At 35.2% G+C, this 20,240-nt stretch overlaps 3 protein-coding genes across 4 annotated transcripts; all 3 read right to left on the reverse strand.

Annotated features, from left to right (window-relative positions):
• Nucleotides 1-1,151: 1,151 nt before the first annotated feature.
• On the reverse strand, nt 1,152-17,022 carry LOC114417391 (arginase 1, mitochondrial-like). 2 transcript variants are annotated; one of them, XM_028382571.1, is made up of 7 exons: nt 16,854-17,019; nt 5,356-5,498; nt 5,046-5,205; nt 4,418-4,551; nt 3,293-3,502; nt 2,448-2,558; nt 1,152-1,722 (listed from the first exon to the last, which is right to left on the reverse strand). In XM_028382571.1, the coding sequence occupies exons 2-7, from the start codon at nt 5,494-5,496 to the stop codon at nt 1,462-1,464; spliced, it is 1,017 nt and encodes a 338-aa protein (XP_028238372.1). In that variant the 5' UTR covers nt 5,497-5,498; nt 16,854-17,019; the 3' UTR covers nt 1,152-1,461. The 2 variants fall into 2 exon arrangements, with proteins under 2 accessions (XP_028238372.1, XP_028238380.1); XM_028382579.1 differs by lacking the exon at nt 1,152-1,722 and adding an exon at nt 1,756-1,842 and having other exon boundaries at nt 16,854-17,022.
• On the reverse strand, nt 8,936-10,105 carry LOC114387542. Its single transcript, XM_028347770.1, has one exon. The coding sequence runs from the start codon at nt 10,103-10,105 to the stop codon at nt 8,936-8,938; it is 1,170 nt and encodes a 389-aa protein (XP_028203571.1).
• Nucleotides 13,373-14,529, reverse strand: LOC114387632 (pentatricopeptide repeat-containing protein At2g22410, mitochondrial-like). The gene is made up of 3 exons (XM_028347869.1): nt 14,252-14,529; nt 13,621-14,173; nt 13,373-13,552 (listed from the first exon to the last, which is right to left on the reverse strand). The coding sequence occupies exons 1-3, from the start codon at nt 14,527-14,529 to the stop codon at nt 13,373-13,375; spliced, it is 1,011 nt and encodes a 336-aa protein (XP_028203670.1).
• Nucleotides 17,023-20,240: the final 3,218 nt, after the last annotated feature.

The raw sequence follows: 20,240 nt of genomic DNA on the forward strand, positions 1-20,240 counted from the left end.
AATTTTATTTTTTAATATTATTTTAATGAAGTAAACTCTTACAACTTTATGAATAGAAGGCTAACAAAATAATGGTTAGTAAGCAATTACAACTAATATGAATACAAAAATGTATTTTACTAGGAAAGGGGTACAACATAAAACTTGTGAATAAGAAGCTACTCTTGTCATCATTTCACGGCACTATTATGCGCACCCAATACGCCCAAATGTAGGTCAATTATGTTATAAAATAAATAATGTTGCTATACATAACATTAAAATTTCTAATATATATTTAATGCGCATGTAAATTTAAATAATAAATTTTGTGACAATTAATTTTAATATAACTCATAAGAATTATTTAATATGTATATTTTTTTATAAATAAAAAATATTTACTATTAAAAAATTTAATGTATTAATAAATTAAAAAAATTATTTTTGAAAAAAAGTAAAACAGATCATGTAATTCATAAGTTTTTTTTTAATTTTTTCAAAAATATGTTTTTTTAATTTATTAATTTATTAATATATTAAAATTTTTAATAGTAAATATTTTTTATTTATAAAAAATTATATGAATTAAATAATTCGTATGAGTTATATCAAAATTAATTGTTACAAAATTTATTATTTAAATTTACATGCGCATTAAATATACATTAAAAAATTTAGTGTTATGTATAACAACATTATTTATTTTTATAACATAATTGACTTATTAACTCACTTGCTTAGAGCATTGTGCTAATAACTGAAAAGTCACATGTTCGATTCTTATTTGAACCATTAATTTTAAATTAATTCATAAGTGCACATCATTTCTGTGTTGCAGCAAAGAAGCTCAGGCTTGATATAAATAAAATTATAGGTCAGAATAACAAGTGGGACAACTAGATGAGAAAATAATGTAACATACATGTATGGTTTCATGGAATTTTTAATCCAATTGCTTTTAGAAAAATAAATGTTTGCAAGGATAAAAATGTACATATGATTGACGTTAAGAGATTTATCTTGTGATATTAATTTTAATTTAATTTACAATTATCATGAAATCTTAAAATAAATCATTAATTATTTTCTATCATTCTCTTAATTCAAAAATGAAAATTTTAACCCCTCCCTCGAGTAATTCACAAAACTCATCGAAAACAAGCTTTGACTGTTGCTGCATATGTAGTCATTCTTGTTATCTTTATATATCAGACTTAAACATGCAAAAGATACTATTGGAATTATTGCAAAGTCCTTGCAGAATTTCGAAACAGCAAAAACAAGTACAACTACAACTGAACAGAAAACCAACAGTCCTACAAAAAACCATTTGATTATAGACCATGTTCTTCTATGAATGCTTCAAATTAAATGTAGTGAAAATTGGATGCCACACTGAAAAGTTGTCCTTTCAGGTGCATTTTAGGGAATGAGTGGGTTGAAGTAAAGATCAAGAGATCAAGGGGAGGCAGGAGATCATCATTTAGAAATCTTTGCAGCCAGTTCTCGGACCAGCTTAGCAGCTACCATGGCAGTCATTCCATCAACGGTGTCACGTTGTGGGTTTAATTCGACCACATCTCCAGCAATAACATCACCTTGAAGATTGTGCAGGATGTTGAGAACATCACGAAAAGAAAGACCTCCTGGCTCTATGTGAGACACTCCTGGAGCAAAGGCGGGATCGAGACAATCCACATCTATTGAGATATATACACCTTTAACACCTTCCCCTAGTTTCTGCAAAATCAAAATCTCCAAGGTTTAAAAACCATAATAGCACCAAATCTAAAAACAAATGACATTAAATTCCATCTGGGACAATATTTTTGCCCCAAAAGAACCCCATTCCCCTAGTTTCTGCAAAATCAAAATCTCCAAGGTTTAAAAACCATAATAGCACCAAATCTAAAAACAAATGACATTAAATTCCATCTGGGACAATATTTTTGCCCCAAAAGAACCCCATTCCCTTCCCCACCAAAACAAATGCATAGAAACCTTGGAAATTGAAAGCATGGATAGGATAGAGAAGTGCCAAAAAGTCAATTCTTCAATGTGATAGTAAAAATTGTTGTTATATAAAAATGCAGAAGTTTGTACATATAAATGGTTGAAATTTCTAAAGAATTATTTTAGAGACATGTCAACATACACCCTCAGCCCTCAATCCTTTGTAGAAAACAATTTGATTCAGGTCGAAAGGTATCCTTGAAAATTTGCTTTACTTCCCGGAGGTTTCCTTAAGGCTACAAGGTTGAGGGAACATATCCAGCATGTATGCCTTGGCATCAAGCTGGTAGTCAACATGGACACAATAGGTATGGTTTCTGGGCCATGCTTGATAGATACAGGGTGACATGAAACAGCATGCATCAGTGTGAGTGTGCGTGTGTATAAAAGAAAAGACACATGCCCAATGCACACACATATACACACAGAGAGAGGCAAAGAGGGATAGAGACCAGGTTCTCTAAAAAGTGGCGATCTCTTGAAAATGTTCGCATTTCATATTGCTCAACACCAAATTTTTTGGCTTGTGCACGCCCTTCAGCTGTTATTGATCTTATACCGACCTGAAATAAATTGATGAATATGTGATGTATACATATATATCAACACAAAACATAGATGAATCTTGAAATATTTAGACAAAAGTTAAAGAAGTGAAAGAAACATGCATGTCTTCTTTCCCATTGATCAAATAAATTCAGTTAGTAGAACTAGAGAATCATTTTGATAGGATGGTTGAACATAATCAAACTAAATTTCAACAAAACACATTTTCTTTGCAAAGTAATAGCATGTAGGGGTGTGCAAAAACTAGTTCAGTAAAAAAATCAAACCGAATTGGTTTCAAATTGTTTTAACAGTTTGGTTTTATATCTAAATAGTGAAACTGATTTTAAAAAACTGGTTCTAAACTAAACTAATTTTTAACCAATTTTAAACTAGTTCTAAGAGTCAAACCAATTTCAAACTGGTTTTCGAACTAGTTTTTGAACTATTTTTTTCAAATAAAAAAATATTTAAATAAAAACCAGTTCGATTAACCGAACTGATTTTGTAGAAACAATTTGGTTAACCAAATTGGTTTTATAAAATAGTACACTCATTTTTTCTTGAACTAGTTTGGAGAAAAACCAATTTGATTTAGGTTTGGTTACAATCTGGTTCAATCCGAACCAGTTTTTTTGAACACCCCTAATAGCATGTTATCACAGAAAAACCATGGTTTATGTTAAGAAATGTCTGAATAAATTAAAGTGTTTAGATTATAAATATAAATATGCAAACATCAAAGAATTGCCTGCAAGAGACGTCGAACATAGTCACCCTCCATGACTCGAGCAAAAGAAGAAGCATGTGAATAAATGTTTCCTTCAAAGGCATCATAGTTATCAGGATGCGCATCAAGATGAAGAACATCAACTGGTCCTCCATGCTTCTCAGAGACAGCTCTGATAACTGGAAATGATATTGAGTGATCACCGCCTAAAACTAATGGACGTAATGGATCCTAGAAGGATGTAAACACCATGAGAGTTATGCTAATATGAAGTTCAAACAGCAACTTGTCAGAAAATGGAAAAATTATGATAATTCAAGTGATAGTAGATTTGATCCAAAAAATTTGCTGTTATTTTCACCAAAAAAAGAATAATTCCACAACAAGTTAAGTTTTCAGATAAATAAATCCAAATAATGAAATACAGGGATCATCAAAGATATGGTCTTGTCATGCCACACATGGATCCTTCCATACTCATGTTCAAACAATTCCCAAGAGACCAATATTCTTTTCAAAACTTATTTATTAATCAGGACTGAGGATCTTGCTCTGTTAAAAGACCTAAGCAAATGCAATTTTCCATGACTAATCTATTAAACTGATAATTTCTTCCTTAACGGCAGTGGTTTTTCAAAATGAATGCCAATATTAAAGTTTAAGACGTAAACTGTTAGTGTATAGCTAGTTACTTCCGTATTCACATTACAAATAACTATCTTGTAGCAATAGCTGTAGCTGTAGCTTGTAGAAAAGGGTGTGAAAATTGACCTCAACTGCATTTTCCTTTTTATAGTTTGATTAGCTACAAATTTCTGGCACCAAAAACTAATAACAAGAACAAAAGAAAAACTGAGGAATATGAAGCTTCAGAAAATACTACTAATGGGGAGGGGGAAAGATGCAATCAAACACCAATAGATAATGCTGATACTAGAAAAGTAAAAACACTTCACAGTTTTTTTTTCTTTTCTGTAAACTTTATCAAATATAAATCACAATGCCCTGAAGTCTGAAAATAATAAGAAAAAAATGAATTAAAAAAGAAGAAGAAATGACATATATTGCATGTTGTGGAACTGTAATTTAATAATCCCAAATAATTTGACAGCATTCCAAGCACGGGCTCACAAATTGAGAATTTACCTCCTCCATCACTAACTTTACAGATTCACCAATTACATTCATTAATCTATGATCATCTACCCCACAATCTCGAATTTCTTGGATAGGAACATCACCAACATCAGTTAGCACTCGTGCATCTTGTAATTCCTTGCCTGCATAATCAGAATCATGCTATTATAAGCTTCTTATTATCATAATTTACAAGTAGTTGCAGGCACAAAACAAGAATGATGAAGACATGTGAAATAAGATTGTAAGTGAGCTATATCCCACGAAATAAGTCGCTTCCATGACTACTGTAGATTCACAGACAAAGAATAACTAGATACAGGTGAGCAGGCAACATCACAGAAGTCCATGCTATACTAGGAGAATACAGCCAGAAGAGAAGGGAAAACATGTCTATGGTAATTGAAATGTGAACAACATAAAATTCCAGTATTTTTACGAATCTAAAGAAATAATCCATAATTTCAAAGTTCCAATCCGATAAGAGTTTTGTATTCTCGAATCTTCCACTAACAAGATTTGTTGGAAACAATCGATTAACAATTGAAGATGAGCTTACAAAGCAAAATTTAAGCTATGCTAAAACCAAAAACACTATCGAAGATTTTTACTATCCAAAGGAAACCCATATGACTACCTTCTTCAGTTGTTGAGTTTGTGCTACCACACCAAATGGCCTCCCTAATGCGAGGAGGTGCAAATGCAGGCCCTTGAAGGAACGATGAATTATGTCCCAAAGGAACTCCAAGAAGAGTTGAAGTTGCTTTAGCACCTCCCAAAGCACGCACAAGTTCTCCCTGGAGAAAAGCAACTTCTACATTTATATTACTTTCATGCAAATCTTATAATAAAAATCACTGAAATAAAATATAAATTTGGGGGACAAAGGACACAACAATAAATCAACACAAATTCAGTCAACCAAGATAAAAGCAAATATGGCATGCCTTAAGCTTTGCTCTTTCTCGAATAAGTGTAAGTGAAGCATCTATGACACGATTTTGGCCTTTCTCTAGCAAAGCAGCAGATACTTTTGCTGCATCTAGTCTTGGCATGTAACAGATGCCTCTGCGTGATATAATCGACATTTCTGCATCAAACAAACAAAACAGTTAATGTATATTTAGAGGCCAAATAATTTCGGTCGATTTTACTCATAACATGCCAATGCATTTTTGCTTGAAGGGAAGTGAACAGAGATATGCAAAAAATCAATTCAAACTTTAGAGTTTATCAGTGTCAATGACACTGTACATATCTAGTACACAGAAATTTGGTAAATCAAGGGACCATTTGGTTCTAGAAAATATTTTCTATTTCCATTTTCAATTACAAATATGCCACCATATTTTCAGTTTATTTTTTTCTCAAAAGTTTGTATAGTAGACACTGAAGAAACAACTTTTTATTGTGTTGTGTTACTTGTACAAAATTTTAAAAACAGTAAACAAAGTGAAACATTGTGACATTTATGTAATTAAAAGTGAAAGCAAACTTAAAACAGAAAAGGGGGATATTTGAGAGAAAGACAATTTAACAGTATTAGAGTAATACACAGAGAGTTGCAGTATTCAACTGCACTCTCAGCTAAAGTGAGCTAGTTAGGAGTTAGTTAGTTGTTGTAACTGACTTTTCTGGTCTATAAATACCAGACTGTACTATACTGTTGAGTGGCTTAATATCATTTTCATTTCTCTCTGTTAAATTCTCTTTTTCTCTCAAATATCTCTCTTATCTTCTTTATGATTCTGTTACAACTCTAATACAATTATATAAAGATTTCTTGTCATGGAGAATCATATAAATTAGTCTTGAACAATCTTATCAAAGAAATCATATTGGCAGAACAATTATTTTTTTTTTGGAAGGCAGAAAATATATAGCATTAATAAACATGTCAGTACCAGAAGTACTGATTAAAAACAAAAACAAGACTCCTATGGTGCCACCCTCCAAAAACAAAGGAGAAACCCAACAAAACCCCACCACAATAAGGAAAATCAACCTAGATTAACCAAAGGACTCCGAAAGATTGGTAGACCAATGGTTAAACAGAGTGTTGAAACCTTTCTCTCTAGCTTTTAACCAAGACCAAGCTAGAAATAAAGCATCATCCATCACTTTGGAAGAATCGAAAAGAATGCCCTGAAATAACAGAAAATTCCTATGCTGCCAAATGGTGATAGTTAAAGCAATCCACCACCCACACCATCTGCTATGATTTCTCCCTTCACCAAAACCATCACAAAATTGGATAAAATGACTTGCTGGATTAGATGGAAGAGCACCTATGACCTAAGTCCATCTCATGGATTCCCACCACAAGCCCATAGTCATTTTGCAGTTGAAAAAAAGGTGACCAGCCTCCTCCTGCTCAATCCCACAAAGTGGGCACTCAGTTTCCTGAATGGACACATTTCTTCTAAGGAGATTAGCCCTAGTGGTAGTAGTGGGGAGCCTATCCTTAATAAGCCTCCAAGAGAAAACCAGAGCCCTTGGGGGGATTTTTAACTTCCATATTGTCTGGAAAATCCTCCCATCAGAAACAGATCTGTTGTATGTCATCATTAGCCTATAGGCTGACTTGGTGGAATACAGACCACTGGGATCAGCTTTCCAAACCATGGTGTCCAGTAGATGACGCTGAATAAGAATAGCAGTAATGTCTTCCATTAAAGCCACTGCTACTTCATCCTCATGATCAAATAAGTTCCTTCTCCACTTCAGATCCCAGCTCCATATATTATGAGAAAAATTGCCCATCTTAGAAATGGGAAAATTCTGTTGTTTGCTAATCAGAAAAAGCTGATTATACTTCTGCTGAAGGATACAATCCTCTCCCAACCAGTTATCTTTCCAGAAATTTATTTTATCCCCACATCCAACCTTCCAAGCCATATTTTGATGGATAATGCTGAAGTCAGTCTGCTGATTTAGCTTTCTAAGATCCCTCCACCATTGGGAATGCCATCCTTTGTCTCTGCCATTTTGTAATTCTGACCACCCTCCATATTTGGAATTTAAAACTCTGACCCATAACTGATGCTGATTGGAGGATAAGTCCCAAATCCATCTACCCCTCAAAGCTGCATTGAATTTAGAGAGATCCTAGATCCCCAGGCCCCCATCATTCTTGGGTAGACAGATAACATCCCACTTCACCCAAGGGATTTTCTTATGATCTTGATCCCCTCCCCACATAAAATTCCTTTGGAGAGACACCAACTTGTCAACTATTCTTTGAGGTATCTTGAAAAAAGATAATAGGTAAATTGGAAGGGCATTCAAAATAGACTTTATCAAAGTGACCTTGCCACCCATGGATAAGTTTTTATGGTTCCATTTGGATAGCTTAGGTTCAAATTTACTGATCAGAGGCTCCCATACCACCCGACTTGAAAGCTTGACCCCAATAGGCATACCCAGGTAATGAAAAGGGATATCCATCTGTCTACAATTCAAAAATTGGGCAGCATCATGAACCCAATTAGCTTGAACCCCAAAAATCCCAAAGTGACTTTTGGCAAAGTTGATCTTTAGACCAGAAGCCATTTCAAAACCTCTAAGCATGGCCTTCAAGACAATGACATTCTCCCAAGAAGCCTCACCAACAAAGACTGTATCATCAGCGTATTGCAGGATATTTGTAGGCTTCTTTTGCTTCCCAACCAGATAGCTTCTATAAAGGTTTTTGTTAAGAGCCTCTCTCATCATACCGGTGAGACCTTCACCCACTATATTAAAGAGCAAAGGGGCTAAAGGATCCCCTTGCCTCAAGCCTCTAGTAGGGACAAATTCCTTTGTAGGACTTCCATTAACTAGGATTGAAATGGTGGCTGATTGGAGGCAAGCAGTAATCCACTTTCTCCATTTGAGGCAGAAACCTAACCTTACCAGCATGTAGTCCAAAAAAGACCAAGATACAGAATCATAAGCTTTTTCGAAATCCACTTTGAAAACCATAGCTGGCTTCTTTCTCTTTATAGCTTCCTCAACCACCTCATTAAGAATCAGAATGCCATGAAGGATATGTCTATCCTTTATGAAAGCTGACTGCCTTTCATCAATTATCCCAGACAACACACTCCTCAACCTGTTTGCCAAAAGTTTGCCTATTACTTTATACATGCAACCTATAAGAGAAATGGATCTGTAATCATTTAAAGACTGAGGGTGGGTTGTTTTAGGAATAAGAGCCAAAAAGGAGGCATTGCTGCCTCTAGGGAAGCTGCCATGAACATGGAATTCATCCACAAATCTTCTGAAATCAGGTTTCAACACCCCCCAAAATTCCTTGATAAAGTTGAAATTAAAACCATCCAGCCCCGAGCATTTATCCCCACCACAACTCCAAACAGCATCTTTGAGCTCTTGATCTGAAAAAGGTACAGTCATCCCCTCCCTTTGCCTCTGATCAATCATGGGGAAATAGACCCCATCCAGAGAAGGTCTAAAAAAGTTCTCTTCAATGAACCTATCAAGAAAGAAATTAATAACTTCATTCTTGACTAGGTTAGGCTGCTGAACCTATACACCATCAATGAGGAGTCCCTGAGAAGCATTGTAGTTTCTTCTGAAATTTATAACTTTGTGAAAGTATGCTGAGTTGCTATCACCTTCCTTGATCCACTTAGCCCTAGATTTCTGTCTCAACAGAGATTCATAGGCATTTGAAGCATCCCACAGGTCTTGTTGGATGGATTTCTTGGCCTTAACCTCATCTTCGGACAAAATTCTATCAGATGCTATGGTTTCCAAATCATATAACTTCTGCCTCAAATTCTGATTCTTGTTGGCATTAATATCCCCATTGTCTTTACTCCATTGTTTTATAGAATATCTTAGGTTCCTCAATTTGTTTTTAAGAACAATTCCCCCCCAACCACCCTGTTGATCTCTGATCCAAGCCTCCTTCACCATTCTTTGGTACCCTTTTTGATTGAGCCACCAGTCCACAACCCGAAAAGGCTTAGGACCCCAGTCCACCATCCTTGTTTTCAAGATGATTGGACAATGATCTGAGAAATCCCTATGAAGGACATGCTGAAAGCTATCAGGCCATAGAGATATCCATTGATCTGAAACCAGAAATCTATCAAGTCTGCTCTTCACACTACCATTGGGCCTAAACCAAGTAAGCCTGCTACCAAAGCACTTAATTTCCTGAAGCTCCATCTCAAATATCCAATCATTGAAATCTGAGATGTCAAAAGTGCCAGCAATCCTTTGGGATGAGCCAATTCTTTCCTCCTGACTCCTGATGCTGTTAAAATCCCCTAGGAAACACCATAAACCATTAGGATTAGAAACCTTCAACTGCCTCAACTCATCCCACAAGGCTCTTTTCCCAGCTAGATCACAAGGGGCATAAACATTAACTATGTACAGCCTCTGATTTTCTTTCACCCATCTCCCCTCCAGCATTAAGAAGTTTCTACCTTTGACCCTTCTTTCCACCTCGAAAGTTAAGTTATTCCACTTGTAGAGCAAACCGCCAGATGCCTGGACTGAGGGGATATTATCCCAAGAGACAGTAGAGTCCCCCCATATAGACTGACAGATGATCTTATCAAAACGTTCCTTTTTTGTTTCTTGAATGCACACAAGATCCACCTTGTGTTTTAAATTGAGCCTCCTAATGGCAGCCCACTTAATCCCCCTGCCCAAACCTCTTGAATTATAAGAAAGAATAATCATGATTGATGATATTTAAATCCCATCTCAGCTGCCACATTGTTATCTCTCTTTTCCATATCTAGCATCATGCCCTTAACCTTCTGACTGTCCTCCCCATGGGTTAGACCCATGTCTTTTACTAGGGCATATTGCTTTTCCAAAATATTGTGGTTATATTTGTTGACTTGCCCTAAGCTATTGTCTTGGTGATTGCTGTTTGGGTCATGTTCTGTGGCTTCAGTGGTAGAAGTGCCCCTCAGTTCCCCCTTATATTTTGTCAATGATACCACTTTTGAAGTTGATAATAGGTCCACGATTGGTTCCATATTAATTTGGGCCTCTCCTGTAATCTCCAGAGCCTCCTTTCTTCTAACATGGAACTTAGTAGCAGCAGGAATTGGGCCATGTGGCCGCTGGCCCAAATCCCCCCTTCCACACGGATATCAGAATAGCCTAGGGATATATTGGTTTGACTGACCCTATTGTTGGCCTGAACATTGGTATTTGGTAGACTTTCCTCAAATGGCTTTTCTTTCTCCTTCTCCCCCTCTGTGTCTCGGGCTGTGTCTCCAGGGGTAACCTCATTAGGATTCTTTTGCTGACCCTCCTCTGCACCATGTGACCTGTTCTTTTCTTTTTCTATTTGCGTGTTACCTCTCCTCCCCCTCTGTGCCATATCATTTAATGCATTCCTTTTCGGAAGCATGTGACCATTGCTGGGTTCCTGGGACACGCCAACCTCAACGGTTGGGTGTTGGTCCATGATCTTGCTGTCGACATGTGATTGGTCCACGTCATCACTCTCAATGAAGGACCGGTCCAAGCAACAACGACCAATAGCTTGAACCCATTGGTCACGACGCGCCTGGAGCGATTGGGGCTGACTCCAATGGTTGGAGTAACCACCGTCGATGTCGTCGAAGCCGCTGTCAGTGAAGTCGCCGTCGATATCGGCCCCGGGAATATCGTCTCCGACGATTGCTGGACTGTTTGGCTCCGTCGAGAATGGAGATGGCGGAAGTCAACTGATGGTTCACTGTGGTTTCATCTTCACTCCCAATTTACTCGTGTCTTCAACCACGTCGAGAGAGATTTCAACGCCGTCGATGACGGCCAGCACCGCCATCTGGATCCCCGGCCTCATCTTCGTCCTAATCAGTATTCTCGTCACGTCCAACCGCCGTCGCTCTTCCACAATTTCATCCACTTCCACCATCTCACCAATTTCCGCCACCACCTTCTCCATATATTCCGCCTCCCATGCCGTCGGCGGAAGACCCCACAGAAGGACCCACGCAAGCCTGTGTGTTGGTCGAATATCGTGGGACCACTTCTGAAGGTCCAGGATGGGTGTGGACCCGTTCACCGTTTCTTCATTTATAAGCCGAACCGCCTTAGCGTCATCCATGTTAGGTAGGATGATCCAGTCATCAACCCAATAACGAGGGGTAACTTCCGAGTCTAGCACCCATTTCAGTTCCTCCTCCACCCTTTCAAACATGCCTCTATTCTTCAGTCTCCCCACCCAAGCCTTCTGTAACCACTCCTTCTGCTCCATGGTTGGATTCAGGACCACTGGTCTATGGACATCCTTTTTAGCTCCCTGGAAGTCATCCTTCTGATTACATAAGCTACTCTCTCCTGGTGACGCCGCCCTAACCACCTCGACATACGACCAAAGTCTTCCACCATTGAAGTTAATTTTCAAGTCTCCTCGGTTACGTTTGGGCACCTCTTGTATACTCACCTTTCCAGGTATAGTGTTAGCATGTTGGTTTCTTCGAATCACCTTACCCCTTTCAAATTTAGGTCGGTTAACAAACATTTTCATCCCTCCAAAGAAAATGTTGTTATCTAACTCTCTTTCCAACCTCTGTTCATCTTCAACCTCCTTAAACCTGACAAAACCAAATCTATGACCTTCCTTGTTTTTAGATTTGGGAATGAAAACCTCCCACACCTTGCCCCATCTTTGGAAAGTCTGCCATAAATCATTCTCATTTACCCCTGTAGGGAATCTAGAGAAGTAAAAAGTCGTTACATCAGCCTTGTTTCTCCATGTTACTCTCCTATCTTGCCATTGATGGTTGCTGAACTTTGATGTGCCTCTGTTAACTGCCATCTTCCTTTTCCTCCTATGGGTTACTTCAACCCATTCTCCTTCATTGATGATAGAGCTGCTGTCCTCCTCGTAGTTTACATTCCCTCTCTCTGCAAGGCCCCTTTGTTGATTGTGTCCTCCATGTCTGATGTTCCATCTCCTCTCACTATCTGTATGTGGATGTCGTCCTTGTCTCTCTCTCTCCCACTGTCTCCCTTGAAGTCACCCTCTCTCACTCACCCTATCTCTCCCTCTCTCTCTCCCTCTCTCTCTCTGTCTTCCCTCTCATTTTTTCATCTGGCAGAACAATTATTGATCATGTTAAAGCTTTGTAATTATAAAAGATTACAGCAAGCTGGCAGAGGCAAACCAAGCCATGAGTAGGAGAATTGACCATCATAAGGAGGGAAGTTTAAGCAAGGGCAATAACTAGGGGCAAAAGCAAGTACAAAAAAATGATAATCCAATGTATTAAAATCATATTCTGCATATTGTTTAATCTCCACAACCAAACCATTGAAGCTTGGACAATTCACACGTGTATTTTATGATATTTCTTCAACTAAGTAGAATGCTTAATGAAAGAAAAGGAAAAAGAGAACCCATGCAACTTCCAACTTTGGGAGAGAGTGAACCCAATGCATTCATAAACACGGACCAGTTCATCTCATCCTAGCAACATATAACAAATTTGACACAATTTAGCAGAATGGGTGGTGTTTTTAACATGATGCCCACAGTCTGAAGCATAATAAACTCCATACAGGCAAAGAGGATACAGAGAGCATGTGGTTGACTAAGAAAGAGAATATTTGTTTATGTGGACGATATGTCTTCAAGTTTTCCAATTAAGACACTGAAGTAGAGCCACAAATTCTAACCAAATACTTACTCTGCATTCTTTTGAAATGAAGAACTTACAAGTTATATGAAGAGGCTCGAGAAGATTGAAATCAGTGAAAGGATGCAGGACGGGAGAGACATGCCTTCATGTTATTTACGTACCCGGATAGAACAAAAAAATAAGCGCAGGCTGTCCAGGGAAGAGTGTAACTAGATGAGCACAAATATAGCAAAATGGCTGACAAGTTTTGGAAAAAAGGTTATCTCCATCACCAAGAATATCATGTGAAAATACAATAAGCTCTAGTTGTTTTGTTAATGAAACCAGGCATTCATAAATCCATTCAGACTGTGGATGTCACGTTATCAGGGTCTATTTTCCTAATCTGCATTTCATTGAATAGATCGAATGTGTCTTTACCATTCTTAGCTTGGACACAGCCACTAATGATTGCATTCCAAGGCACAACACTCTTCTCTGGAATAGTATGCAAAAGCTCGGGAGCAACACCCAGAAACAGAATCTGGCATATCCCAAAACCATTGTAGCCCATGAAACAAGGGTCTGATATGCTGTGTTAGCAAATAGAACCCATGCAGCCAACAGGTCTCCACACTTCAAATGCATGTCTATAAGTGAATTATTGAGTGGGATTGTCAACTCAAGGCCATGTTCTTTGAGATAATCATGAAACTCCCTGCCAAGATTCAAATCCTGCAATTGAGAACAAGCAGAGACAATCCCAATCATTGTAATCTCATTTGGTTTCACTTTCTCTGCCTCCATTTCCCGGTAGAGTTTTTTAGCCTCATTAGCTAGTCCTCTTCTAACACACCCAGTAATCATCGCATTCCATGTTACCAAGTCTCTCACACAACCTTTATTGAACACATCGTATGCTGCCTCCAATTCTACATACAAAAGTAGCATAGTGATTGACGCATTGTGCACAAATATATCAAATTCAAAACCCAACCTCAACACATGCCCAAGTACTGTAAAACCAACACAATTCATAGATGGACAAGAACAATCCTTGATCAACAAAGGGTAAGTGAGATTATCCGGCTTCAAAACACCACATCGCAACATCCTCTTGTACAACAGACCAGCTCCTTCCAAGTCCTCGCTTTCCACGTATCCCCTAATTGTCACATTCCAGGAAAACACTTTTGGTTCATGAATCCAATACAAGATTTTGGTACAATACTCAAGGGCTTACGACTCCAATAAAGCACAGAATGCAACAAGACAACTCATGGCAAAGCCATCGTTAACCAAGCCAGTCAAGACCGTCTGAGCCTGGATTTGCTTTAACTGGTCCAATGACTTGCACCTTTCCAAGAGAGAAAGGAGGGGGTTGTTTTGAACAAAGTTGTGGGAGGTGTTCCAATTGATGGCTTTCACATAAGGAGGCAAGGAACGAGCATGTAAACAACAAAGGACACTTAAAAATGGGATTTTTAAAGGGTATCTGAATCTGACTTTATTGACAAACATGGCTTGACAATGATCTATGAAAGTAAGTTTCACTGCTTGTTCACTTACATGAACATGGGCTGTTGAATTCAAACTGAACTACGGTTAACAGTTCCAAACTGAACTGAACTGTAAAACGGTTCAGGTGAACTGAACCGAACTGTTTTGGAGTCACATAGAACTGAATTGAACCGCTTCGAACTGAACTACTTTCTGAACTACTCTTAACTGGTCCAAACTGATTTAAGGATCATTTATTTTGAAAAAATAACTTGTAAGACACCATAACAGAATTCATATATTAAAACATGGTAATGGTAGATTCTATGTGCTGTATATAAAATCACACATACTTGGCAAATGTTCAAATCCACGCATATCCATGACTCTAAATAGCAGTGTGCACTAACAAGTAATAGTGACAATTTTAAGTTGAAGGAGATAGATCATACACTTGTAAGACACCACAATAGAATTCATATATTAAAAACTGGTAGACACTCTAAGTTGAAGGAGCATATCAGTTGAGAATAATAATCATTTTAATAAAATAGGACAGCATAATTTTAAATGAAATTCCTGAATGCCATTATTCTATCAAGATTGACCCAAGTAAAATTCAGTTCCACAAACATATAAAAAGAAGCCATTATTCTCTCAATATTGGCTTAAATGCTCTCTGGTTACAATTTTTGGCTAGTTGAGTCCTAGCCCAATGTAGACTATAGAGTCTACATCAATATCTCAAATTAGCCAATTCCTGAACAATTTTAATAATAGCTTCATTAAACAAAAAGTTGGCTTACTGCAATTGTACTGGACATTACTAACAGTGAGGCCGAAATAATTAATGACAAATGACCATGATTGCAGGGATTAAGGTTTTGTGCTGAATATTAGTAATACTTTCTTATCCAAGCCACTAGTTTTAGAAATGTTTGCCACGATGTGATTGTCTCCTGAATTTTATCTGGTTAAGATCCCCATCTTAGTCACTTTGGCATCAAACTCACATTAGATAGGCATTATCCTTTCACATGCACTAGTACAAATGTTTCAATCAAATTGGCAATTGTGCACGTTTTATGAATTTAAGAACCAAGGAAGATATGGCAAAAAACTGAAAGGGATATTGCAATTGTACTGACACTTGCTAACAGTGAGTTCAAAATAATTATTGACAAATGACCACGATTGCAGAGATTAGGAATGTGCACTGGACTGGATAATATACTATTTTCTAATCTAAACTACATTGTCACTCGAATTTTACTTGCTTAAGATCATGAATGCATTCTTGCCCACTTTAAAAATGAGCTTACCTTAAATAAGCATTATAATAGGTAAACATTTAAAACAAGAGGGCAACTACCAAGAAAAAATTCATCAGAATTACCCTCAGCCTACAAAACATAGCACTCTTCTTTTAATCTGCTGTTATTTATCAACAGAAATAAATAAAGCAAGATATTGAAAATACTAAAAGGATTTATGTACTTGATTACAAAATCAATATGCTATAAATCAGACCAAGAACCCTTGGTTTTAAACCAACCTAGAAATGAAAACATTAACAAAGCACAGTAGTTCATACTTAAGTGATTTTACTTAAAACAGTAAATGCACAACAGAGTCCATCACTCACATGGTCACAGCAAGATACAAGTTACACAGAACCAATGAACTACAATTTAACGTGAAGCAACAAATTAAAGTAACTAGCCACTCTTTTTGAATCTCAAATCTTGGACTAATTTCAAGCGAGCCAACATGATGAAGCATGTCTTCTAAACAGCCCTTAACCTCTCATCCTAAAACCTTAAACCCAGCAAACACAGCCATGTGACTCAACCCCTTCCATACATCAAGCAATCTCTTCAACCTCAATGTTGAAACACTAATCAGAATATATTTTCTTCTTCTTCTTCTTCTTCTTTTTCTTCATAATGAATCATTAAAATCAAAGTTCTGACAAATAGATAACAAGATTATTTATGTTAACCTCCCCTTAACTTCCTTTTTTCTTTAATCAGAAAACAGCACAGCACCTATCAGAAACAATAGTTGATCTTACCATTTCCACTTCCCGTAGCATTGAAAAAAGCTATAACTTCAACTACTACTACTATGAGAAGCACTTTGTTTAGCAAAAATGAATAACGTCGAAAAGCATAAAAATCTTTCAATTATTTCTTTTCATTTTCGGACCCCAAAAAAAAAATCAGCAAATTGTGGAACACCCAGAATAGAAGATTGTTCAAAGTCTCAAACTTTAAGTACCCCAGATGATATTCATTTTTAATTTTCTCATCAACAAAATGAGGCTCAAAAATTAAAATGGTTACCTTGGAAGTTGGAAGAGAACAAAGGAAACCCTTTAGAGAGAGAAAGAGAGTAAGTAGTGTGAGAATGGAAGTGGCGCTAATTATAATTGCAGTTCCAATTTTATTTATAACTTTGATGGATGGATCATTGGATACTGGTATTCGCTCCTAGCCGGTACTATAATTGAACTGAGGTCTTCTCTCACAAATTATTTTAATCTGTTATACTTTATTCAATACTTGTGGAATGTTTGTATTGTAATGTAAGTTTTTTTAATCAATTCTCTTATATTTTTTCATTATTTCATAAAGAAAATATTCAATTAGATCGGAGTGGTTTCATTTTAATTAGTAATTTTAATTTTAGTCCAAAACATGTAATTGCGTTGAATATTTAAATAAGACATTTATTATTCACTATCATTCTTAATGATCTTTATCTCATTTAAGTAAAATTATCTTTGATAAAAAAATATTTTTTTTGTGATCGTAAAATATATTTGTAGTTGATGCCAAAAGTAAATAAAATATTAAAAAAAATGATGTATTTAATACCTTGAAATACAACAAAAAAAAATTAATGGTAAATGGAAAACAAATTAATGAAAGATCGTTTTTGAGTATTTTTTTACAAATAAATATTTTTAGATTTGTATATCAAATTTTGAAAATTGATTTAAAAGAATTAAATGTACTAAGTTATTGATTTGAGTAGAAGTCAATTTGGATCTCTTAAGTTAAAATCTTAGATTCAGTGTTATAGTTGTAATTTTTTCTTTTGACAAAATCAAATATATTAATTTTAAATGTAAAATGGTTGAGAAGAAATATTAAGATAGACCCCTAAAGCTAAGTTATCAGGCGGCTTAAGGTTAGTCATCAACAAGATTAACTAAATATGTTTATATGAACGTTATATCTCATTTATATTGTGTATTATATTATTTTATTAACATATGTATTAAAAAACAATAATTTTTTTTTTATTAAATTGTTAAACTAAAGTATTAATATTTAAACTCAATTTACTTAAAATATTTTCTAATGTGTGCCAATGAAATACATGAAAAGTAAATAAAATAATTTTTCATTAATTTTTTTAATATAAAATACACACAAGTAATTATGCTTGCTTCTTTTAATAATTTAAAATATTTAAAGTACCTATGAATAGTTAAAATATATGTTTAATTGTTAATTTTAAATATATGCAATAAACATTAACACTAAAAAAATTAAATTATAATGAACAATAAAAAATAGTTTTGTTTAAGCAATAAATGAAAGGAGATATCTAGTTAAATATAATAGAGTATAAAAAAATACTACTAATATATTCTCTAAATTTAAACACAATCATTATTATTTTAAAAATTACAAATTTGTATAAGTCTCATTTATTATTTAATGACTCTATTTATTAATTTTTAACAATTTTTAATTAATAATAAAAAATCCATAAATATATTTTTTATTTAATAAATTTCACTAATAATTTTATAATTTTTAATATAATTTACTGATGATTAATAAAATACTACTATATCGGAAAAAATCTATTAAAATCGATTGACACACTGATGTTCACTAATGTTGCAAACCGACTTCCAGATTCACTGAATTTGTATATTTTTCAGATTCTATTCTCGTGCGATGCATTTTGCGTTGTAAAATGTGTTGCCCATAACAACAGTGCAATCATTCAATTTGTCATACTATATGCAATTTGCAATTTTCGACGCATACTTTGTTGTCTACAGCAACAATACGATCACATACTTAGGTTACACATATTTTTTTAAATAATTTTGTGTCACTTATAATATGTTTGGTTTAAGAAAGGAAATAAAATGAAATTAAAAAAGTAGTATAAAATTTAGATATTTTCTTTAAAAAAATTGCTTAGTTGTGTAAAAAAAAAGAAATATATATATATATATATATATATATATATATATATAATACTATTTGAGTAATTCAGTCCAAAAAATTATCATTGAAATAAACCTTTTATTCTAAACAAAAAAAAAATATGTGGGTCTTTTTTTTCTTTATTTTCTCTCTCTTCAAGATGTTCCAAATAAAAGAAAGACAGAAAATTTAAAATTTTTAATCCTTCCCTCTTCTATCCTTCCCTTCCAAACAAACCAAACAAACCATTAGTGCATGTGATTTTATGTCATCTAATAATGTTTTAAATAACATTTTTAATATATTTTTTTACGATATAAAAAATTTCTCTCATTTTTTTGGAAACTTTTTTCTATCATAATACTCTATATATACTATACTTTTTTATCAAGCACTTATTGAAATATAAGAAATATTTGTTAAAATTATACTATTAAAATTTGTAGTTTTCAAAGAAATTTTAATAATTATGTTAAATATTTAAAAGTGTTTTTTTTTTCAGTTTTTATATTAAATTAACACATTCATATTTTCAGTAACCAAATGCTAGGAATTCCTTTGGGCATACTGCGATTGAAGAAAAGATTGAGGTAGGATACAAGTTGTGGCTTAAATCCAATTTTTTTTATCACAGGAACATGCTGGGATTGAAGATAGGGTAGATCCTGTAATGTTGTTGTGGGAAAGGTCTACTTCCAAAAGACTGATGGCTTTTTTGCAATCTCTGATGGTATTGAACTAAAGAGGGAGTTATGTCATAGATATAAGTATTGTAAAAGGTCCAAATTCGATAATTCTACTGGTATGGGACCAGTAATTTGATTAGAATCAAGGGAGAGATTAATCAAATTCTCTAATCTACCTAAAAGTTGGAGGGATTGAGCCTTTTAGTAAATTGTTTGAGAGGTCAAATTTCTTCAATTGTGTCAAATTCCCTAGCTTTAAGGGTAAGGTACCATCAAGTTGGTTGAAGCCAAGATTGAGATAAGATGATAGAAGCAGTGTTCGAAACAGTGGAGTCACTGTTGATGGTTAGTCGGAATACTTTTCTAGTGTTGCAGATAAGAATCCCATTGAAGCATGCATGGCTTACTATGGAGTCATTCAAGATATTTGAGAACTTGATTATGGTGAATTTAGAGTACCTCTCTTCAAATGTCAGTGGGTAAATGGAAATACCGGTGTGCGTCAGGACAAAATGGGATTTATGTTAGTAGACCTTCAAAAGGTAGGTTACAAAGATGACCCATTCATCATGGCAGTGCAAGTGCGACAGGTGTTTTATGTTGAAGATCCTTGTGACTGTACATGGTCAGTAGTTTTGCAAGGGAGAACATTTTCTATAAGTCAACTTGTTGATGGCCCAACATTTGATGTCATTGACATGCCGAGTTTCTCCAAAGACATGCCTGCAGTTGATGAGGACTAACAAGAAGACGATGTGTATGCAAATCGTACTAATCATGATGAAGGTTTATGGGAGAACATTCCTACGTA

The sequence above is a fragment of the Glycine soja genome, chromosome 1, assembly GCF_004193775.1.
Source record: "Glycine soja cultivar W05 chromosome 1, ASM419377v2, whole genome shotgun sequence".
Classification (NCBI taxonomy): Eukaryota; Viridiplantae; Streptophyta; class Magnoliopsida; order Fabales; family Fabaceae; genus Glycine; species Glycine soja.

What these genes read in the sequence shown, in the direction of transcription:
- LOC114417391 (XM_028382571.1), bottom strand. Translation starts at nt 5,496, where the DNA reads ATGTCGATTATATCACGCAGAGGCATCTGTTACATGCCAAGACTAGAT. An exon ending in AAACTCAACAACTGAAGAAG is followed by an intron (nt 4,552 to 5,045) that starts GTAGTCATATGG and finishes CTGATTATGCAG; the next exon opens with GCAAGGAATTACAAGATGCA. An exon ending in ATGTTCGACGTCTCTTGCAG is followed by an intron (nt 2,559 to 3,292) that starts GCAATTCTTTGA and finishes AATTTATTTCAG; the next exon opens with GTCGGTATAAGATCAATAAC.
- LOC114387542 (XM_028347770.1), bottom strand. Translation starts at nt 10,105, where the DNA reads ATGATTATTCTTTCTTATAATTCAAGAGGTTTGGGCAGGGGGATTAAG.
- LOC114387632 (XM_028347869.1), bottom strand. Translation starts at nt 14,529, where the DNA reads ATGTTTGTCAATAAAGTCAGATTCAGATACCCTTTAAAAATCCCATTT. An exon ending in TTCTGTGCTTTATTGGAGTC is followed by an intron (nt 14,174 to 14,251) that starts GTAAGCCCTTGA and finishes TGTGACAATTAG; the next exon opens with GGGATACGTGGAAAGCGAGG. An exon ending in GAGACCTGTTGGCTGCATGG is followed by an intron (nt 13,553 to 13,620) that starts GTTCTATTTGCT and finishes GGGATATGCCAG; the next exon opens with ATTCTGTTTCTGGGTGTTGC.